This window comes from Amblyomma maculatum, chromosome 6 (assembly GCF_055883805.1).
Source record: "Amblyomma maculatum isolate TAMU_Amacu chromosome 6, ASM5588380v1, whole genome shotgun sequence".
NCBI lineage: Eukaryota > Metazoa > Arthropoda > Arachnida > Ixodida > Ixodidae > Amblyomma > Amblyomma maculatum.
The window spans coordinates 150,225,533-150,232,905 of NC_139349.1; the positions used below are offsets into that span (position 1 = coordinate 150,225,533).

At 46.2% G+C, this 7,373-nt stretch overlaps 1 protein-coding gene and 1 pseudogene across 1 annotated transcript; one reads left to right on the forward strand and one right to left on the reverse strand.

Moving 5' to 3' along the window:
* Nucleotides 1-200: 200 nt before the first annotated feature.
* LOC146187027 (uncharacterized) lies at nt 201-1,599 on the forward strand (annotated as a pseudogene).
* A 440-nt stretch (nt 1,600-2,039) lies between these two features.
* Nucleotides 2,040-2,462, reverse strand: LOC146187028 (uncharacterized). The gene has a single exon (XM_084608162.1). It carries the CDS (start codon nt 2,460-2,462, stop codon nt 2,040-2,042), a length of 423 nt encoding a protein of 140 aa, XP_084464288.1.
* Between the last annotated feature and the right edge of the window lie 4,911 nt (nt 2,463-7,373).

Consider the following 7,373-nt stretch of genomic DNA (forward strand, 5'->3'; position numbering starts at 1 on the left):
TCAGTAAATTTTATTTTCAGGTCTCATACCACAGGTTTCCTAGGGAACCAGACGTGTACAGAAAATGGATTGTGGCCATAAGACGTGATGAAGGTTCACTTTTCAAGGTTTCAAAAGAAACAAAGGTCTGCTCTCACCATTTTGTTGAGAGCGATTATGTTGCAAATGTTGCAAATGGGCAACGGCATTTGCACCACTTTGCTGTACCATCAATATTTTCGTTCAAGAATACCAAGACTCCAAGGAAGCCACCAGCTCCGAGGGTCCCTTTTCAGAGCATACCACCATCGAAGAGGAAACGAAATGCCATTCACACATCACCTCAGAGAGGACAAAATTTGGCTTCGAGTGAAGAAAACCTAGCCTCCATGGAAGCATACTCTGAGCCGGCAGCCAGCGATGACATCCCAGGAGATGAAAACTGTAGCAGCAGGCTCAATAGCCCACTGACTACAGACAGCACCAAGCAAAAATCCCCTTTGAAAAGAGATAAAAACACTGTTTGCTCTTTCAAAGAACCTGTTGAAGAGCTAGAAAAACAACTAGCTGCCAGCAAGACAAAAGAATTGGAAAATAAGAGAGAAATAGAGCATCTCAAGCAGCTCATAAGGTCGAAAGCAAATGAACTGACCTAGTTCAGGCACAAAAAATTGTAGAGAAAGTTGAAGAAGCTCGTACTTCTGATATTGATAGATTCAAAAATAGTACGGAAGATATGAAGTTTTATACTGGTCTCCCAAACTATTCTCGTTTTCTAGCTTTCTTGGAGTTTCTAGACGTAGGTGAAACTGGTGAAAACATGTCACGCAGTGAAAGTACTAGTACCGATCTTAGAAGTACAGAAAACACTGGACGGTGGGAAAAAATAAGCACAGAAAACCAGCTTTTCCTTGTGCTAGTGAAGCTCAGATTGGGCCTTTTTCACCGACACCTTGCCCTTTTATTCAACATTTCACTGAGCACAGTGTCGAGGATATTTTCGACACGGATAGATTACATGTACTTACAGCTAACAGAACTTTCACTTTGGTTGTCGCGACCAGCTGTTGATGCGACCATGCCACCCGTCTTTAAAGAGAAGTATCCTTCAACGCGCGTCATTTTATATACCACTGAAATAAGATGTGAAGTGCCAACGTCCTTTGTGACACAGTCACAGGTGTATTCTTCCTACAAGTCAACACATACACTGAAAGGACTAATAGGAATTTCTCCTAGTGGAGTGCTGACATTTGTGTCCGAACTTTTTACCGGCTGCACATCAGACAAAGAGTGTGTCATCAAAGGTGGATTTCTGAAACTTCCGTTTGGTACAGAAGACTCAGTAATGGTAGACGAAGGCTTCAAGATCGAAGAGCTTTTGAAAAAAAAAAAGTCAAACTGAACATTCCTCCATTCTTAATGCGAGGGCAGTTCACTGCAAAGGAAGTGAAGGAAACTCAGGAGATTGCTTTCATAAGGATACATGTGGAGAGAAAGATAAACAGAATCAAAGGCTACCATATATTTGACCGCCCCGTTCCTGTCTCCCTGGTGCCTTTGGTGAACCAAATGTGGACTGTGTGCGCCATTCTGACGAACTTTCCACCCCCCTTCTGAAGGACGATGAGTGATGAGACTCAACAAATGCTGCATCTGAAGGACTTTATTTAGCGCATACATTTCTAGTCACATCTGGTTCAAAAATAAATACCTCTAACTTCACGGAAAGGTTGACTGACTAACAAGCATTAAGAAGTGTATATTTCTTTACGCAGCTTTGATATCATTTGAAGAGTGGTACTCTATATGGATCTTCATTATTTTTTCAGAGTGCTAGCAGTGCCAAGGGATGCGGGATCAAATACTGGCCGCAGCGGCCTGCTTTTCAATGAAGGTGAAAAGCAAGGCGCTCGTGTGCCGTGTGAAATCAGTGCACATTAAAGAGCCCCAGGTGGTCTAATTTTCTGGAGTATCCCACTATGGCATCTCCATAGCCCCAGTCACTTTGGGATGGTAAACCCCACAAACTGAATGGCCTTCATTTAGCGGCAGTCACCTTACAGTGCAACGCCGGATAGATACGGGAGGAGTGTACTAAAATAAAACTCATCCAGAACCTCTTTCATTTTTCCCCACTGACTCCGCTCAAACCGTATCCTATCTATCAAAATAAAATCTTCACCATACACAACAAAATCTCCCCAGGATAGCTCCGAAACACCCATCTGGCCCACAATCTGGTGGTAGTAGGCATGGTCTTCTTTCAAATGTGGTGTCCCATTATCAATTGTGCTGCAGAAATCAGCTGCCCTCAGTTCATCCGCTTTCAGACCACGCAAACTGTAGGGACATTTGATTTCTACAATTCCATAAGACTTTTCGACAGCATCGTAAACAATCCTGTCTGGTGAAGCACCCAACCATGGGAATGCCGGGTTCACCAGCAGTCCGCACGTCGTCACAACAGGAGCATGGCCCATCTTTCTCAGCACGTCTTCATACCGCTGGGCAGCTACCGCTTTAGTTTTGATCCCGTAGATGAAAAAAAAGTTAAAATATATAAGTTATGGTCACAGACTCATTTTGTGTAAAACATCTCATTGCTTGCGAACTGTCAGAGTTCTGTGCACCACTACTGAAAGCGTACTCACTTGATTGCAGGGACCCTAGAGAGGTCTCTACTAGCAGTGAGATTGTGCAGGCCCTTGCTGGTCCATGGTGACTGGCGGTTTAGCACCTGGCCAAACTTAGAAGTTGTGACTCTGACTTTTCGCTGCTTGTGCCAAATGTCGCTTTTTGCCTGCTGTCTGCTGTCCTTTTTCAGCACTCGAGCTTCTTTTTCAGTCACTTGGAGCTCCTGCATAATAGTAGCCAAGGTGATGAAAACCAGGAAAAAAATATATACTGCAGCAACATTTGCAGACACGTTAACTGCTTCTACCTTCTTAGCATCACCACATAGCAGTATAGTTGCCACATGAAGCAGGTCAATATGAATATCGCCTCTGCGCTCATCTTTGTAGAGTATTGTCATTCGTCTACACTTACACCAGCATCCAAGATCAACAGCTCTTTCTGGCGTTGTTTGTTTTGAAGGATCTGAAGAAACGTGCCAACCTTCTGCACTCTGTCTGTCCAAGCTCCTTGTTACAGAGCTTCACCCAGCCTAATTAGCATCTTTACTTTTGTAAGTACTCACCATTGACGAGCTTTATATAAGCTGAACACACAATATTTGTATGACTATTAAACAGATTTGCTTTACCGAGCCACCCGTTTATGATCTATACATCACGGCAAGCATGCTACAACTAGGCCCTCAATATTATTAATAAGGTCCAATATACTAGCTACCACTGCATGGACTAAAAAGCAATGTAGCACACATTAAGAACAAAGCAGCCATCCAGAGCACCTGAACTAATAAGCAGCACCAGGAAGATTACAGAAGCAAATACATTGAAAAATAAGCACAGATGTGCCACATTGTTGCTACACAAGCAAGGTAGCCATAGACGTTTTGTTTCTACCCACTAAAGCACAGAAGCATGTGTGTAAGCGTTTGCAGTTTTGTGAATGTGAGGGTTTCCAGCTTTTTGTGGTCATACAAACTGTCATCTCAAAACGGCTAGGAATATTTTGAAGAACATGTTCTGGCAAAACCTGCTCCATATGGGTGCATCATCCAAGTAGGTCACCGTTAGCATGCCAAAACTACTCTACCCTCCATTTTTCAAAGAAGAATTTACCGGAACAATGACATTCCCTTTGAGATGTACTTTAGGAATCCACGGGACAGATCCTTGGAAGAAGTTGAGGGGAGGAATGTCTTTCTCGGATGTGATGGCAGCAGGGTCCACACCACACATCAGAACGGCGCAACCTCGAGGCAAAATCGACTGCTGATAACTTTGAGGAGACAGACCAGACACAGACCCAAACCGTGATTGTTCTGTATCCGCTTCGTCGGTTAGCAGCAGGCCTTTCGCAAAGTCACTGTCGGGATCGTCGGCTAGCAAATCCAATGCAAGACGCCGCTTCGCCTGTTCTTGCTGCTCCCGACTTCTAGCGTGAACGCGGCGCTTCTTAGGTAGCGCGATCCGAGAAGCGACGGCTCCGCCCTCTTTTACTTTTCGCCAGTCTACGGACTGCAGCGAGCATCCTTTGACGACTTCACCGCGGGGTCTCCTCCACTTCTGAGGCAGATCCGTGCAAGACAGCTCAGCAGGCGCCTCTGTAAATTCCTTGGCTTGCAACAGCATTACAGTGCGCAAAACAGCAATCAGGTGATTGCAGGCGAGTTTTCCTGCCGGACAATCGCAGCTCCCATCCACGATGTGCGCCGTGTCGTCCAAGGCAATCATGACCGAATATGGTGGCGCACTCTTTTTTTTTTTGCTCCGAAAACATGGTGCTTTGATAAAGGCAATACCACCGCTGAAAAGAAGGATAAAAAAAAGGTTAGCGTTCTGAATAGATACTCATCAGTGCGAAAGCCGCGCTAATCGTCGCGAACATGGAGCACTCGCTAGCTGACCGCAGGCAGCGGTACACAAGCTACTACGTTCCTGCCGCGGTTACCGCACTGCGGTGGAGAAGAAATGTAACAGTAGCGCGTATTCTCATTGCGATGCACGTTAAAAAACACCAAGCAGTCGAAATTCATTCGCAGCCATTCACTTTCGCGTCCACAGCCTAAGCAGCTGATGTTAAAGCTGATAAATAGGAATCGCAGGTAACCTACCAAATAATATATTCGCTTACCTGTTGTCGCTTCTGTTGGTCATCAGGGCTGCCGCGTTCACGTAGGATTCAACGTGAAAGTTGTAGCTACGTTCGTAGCTACGATGCGCGCCCGATCTCTCTTCATAAAACTCACGGACGCTCCGATCCGTAAGCGTTGGGATCCCGGTCAAATTGTTCTTCCATCCCGTGATGAGGAAAATGACCGTCTGTAGTAAATTTCATAGTAAATTTCAAACAAACGGCAGACAAAAAAAGACTGGGACCAGACGCGGTTAGTCGGAGTACAGTGAAGAGCGGAGCAGCGCGTAGGATAGAACGAGAGAAATTATCTCATCCACGATGGCGGCGCGGCACAGTGTTGCCAGAACAACCTGCGACGTTTCACAGCGTTGCTGGCATTTATGCAACTGGTGTATAGCAGACGCCGAAATGCTCGCGCGTGTAGTGCCTGTTTCTTTGACGGAGCAAGCGGCTCCCTGGTACCGACTTGCCGGAAACCGAGCGAGGACAATGGAGGAGTTCGGCGCAAGCTTCCGCGACGAATTCGTTCCCGCGAACTATGAGTGGCGTTTGAGGAGAGAGCTGGAGCTCCGCACCCAGCATCCCGACGAGTCTCTGTTAGAATACGTCCGAGCGATGGATGAACTATATCGCTTCGCTGAACCTCGCGCCACAAACACAGAGAAAGTTGAGCGTGACACACGACAAGTGCACCCGACTTTCGCAGCCTACCTGAGAGGAGGGAGGTTTAGAGATTTGGATGAACTCGCGCATTCAGGGAGACATTCTAGCTGCACGAGCGTATCGGCCGCCACCCCCCCGCATCGATGTCACTTGAGCCGCGCTGCGCGTGGAATGGCAGCTCAGAGCATAATTCATCCAGGGCTGAAACGTCAGCACATTTTGCTGACGAGAGCATTCCAAGGGGTTGGGAGTTGACTGATCGCGCCTTGGATCCATTCAGCTACGCGCAACGGACAGCACACGCTTCCGCTGAACAGAACCCACCGCAGCGAGAACGCGAGGCTGAAGCATGGCCTCACGAGCGAACGACGCAGCGAGTTCGAGACGCACGTGGCGACCAACGCTTAGACCGTCGGGACTCGATAACCGTTGCTACCGGTGAGGCCAAGCAGGGCAGTTCTCCCGCGAGTGTGGCCGAGCTCCCGCCCGTGAACAAACGCGAACGGGAAACGGCCAGAGCCGCCGGTGATTGACCTTCGACACCGCGCGGCGCACGCAGAGAACTCCGGTATCGTCCGTTTGACGATTAGCACTAGGTGCCCCAGGCATAACTACAAATGAGGCGGTACAGGGAGATATGGGCTGGGCATCTTTCGAAGTACGGGAAGCTCAGAGTAAAATATTATATGAGGAACGCCTGAGGAAATTGGACAGTAACAGATGGGCAGCTAAGGTATTTAAATACCTGTAATTAAAAAGCGTTGACTCACTATGGAGGAAAAGAACTAGGAAACTAAAAAGTAAGTATGCTAGTCACAAGGACAGAGAAATAAAGAGCATTAACCAACAGGTGAAAAACACAGAAGGTAAAAATTGGATAAATTCGATGGAAAAGAAACAGTGTGGAATTATACCGAAAGTGGAAAATGCAGATCAGGAAGGAAGATTTCTTTGATAACTCAACAGGCAGTGCCCTACTTTTTGATGCTAGATCAGGGTGCCTTAGAACGCGCAGCTACAACAAGAAATTTCACAATGGAGATGACGCATGGGCTGTATGTGGTAACTGCAGTGAAACAAATGACGATATTATACTCGAATGTAGTGGTATCCATCCGGAAGTTGATGCAGGCGCAATCACTGTTGCTGAAGCTCTGGGGTTTAGAGATAACAGTGGCCGGGTGAATAAACCGGCGGTGGAAACTAGCAAAAGAAGACTGGAAGGTTGGTGGCTTAAAAGCAGAGAATTGACATAATGTTAGTAATGTAGGAACAAAAACTTAATAAATAGAATGATGGTTTAGTTAACCATTCTAAATCAATAATTCAGATATAGGGAGAAAAATGAGCATGATAGCTACTGCTACCACGCCGTTTCAAAGGGGACGCTCCTATATTCCATCAATCCATTCATCGGTTTACTAGCGTCTTTGGCTTGTAGCGTAGGAATTTCTGTAGACTCGCCAGCGCCGGTCATTGTGCTAACAATAGCTGGAAAGAAATTCACCGCATTACTAGATACGGGAGCAAGCGCTTCCTTGTTCGGTGATGAAGTGTTAAGGCGGGGGTCCCACATCGGCAGCGCGAATGTGCCATTTTAGGCAATGTTTGAATGAGCATTCTGCGCGTTGTTCTTCTTCGAACCTCACAATGTAGGCATCAATCGAAAGCTTAATATACGCTCTGTCAAATGATGTGCGCTGCTTTAGTGTGCCAACGTTATCAACTGCATGAGAGGTGGTATTGCAGATGACAAATTCACTAGCGTCGTTGATATACCCTACCTCGGATTAATTTGCTGAAGAAACTGCTGCACTTAGAACAGTTTCCTTTGGCCTACACATAGAATGGGTATTTATCTTAGGTAAAATAACGCGTAATTAGTTTTAATTTAATCAGTATTTGATCGGCAGCCTTTTAAACATGGTAAAGTTTGGCTATTTTGGGCACGAATATCTGTG

Coding starts and splice junctions, on each gene's coding strand:
- LOC146187028 (XM_084608162.1), bottom strand. CDS start 2,462: ATGGGCCATGCTCCTGTTGTGACGACGTGCGGACTGCTGGTGAACCCG.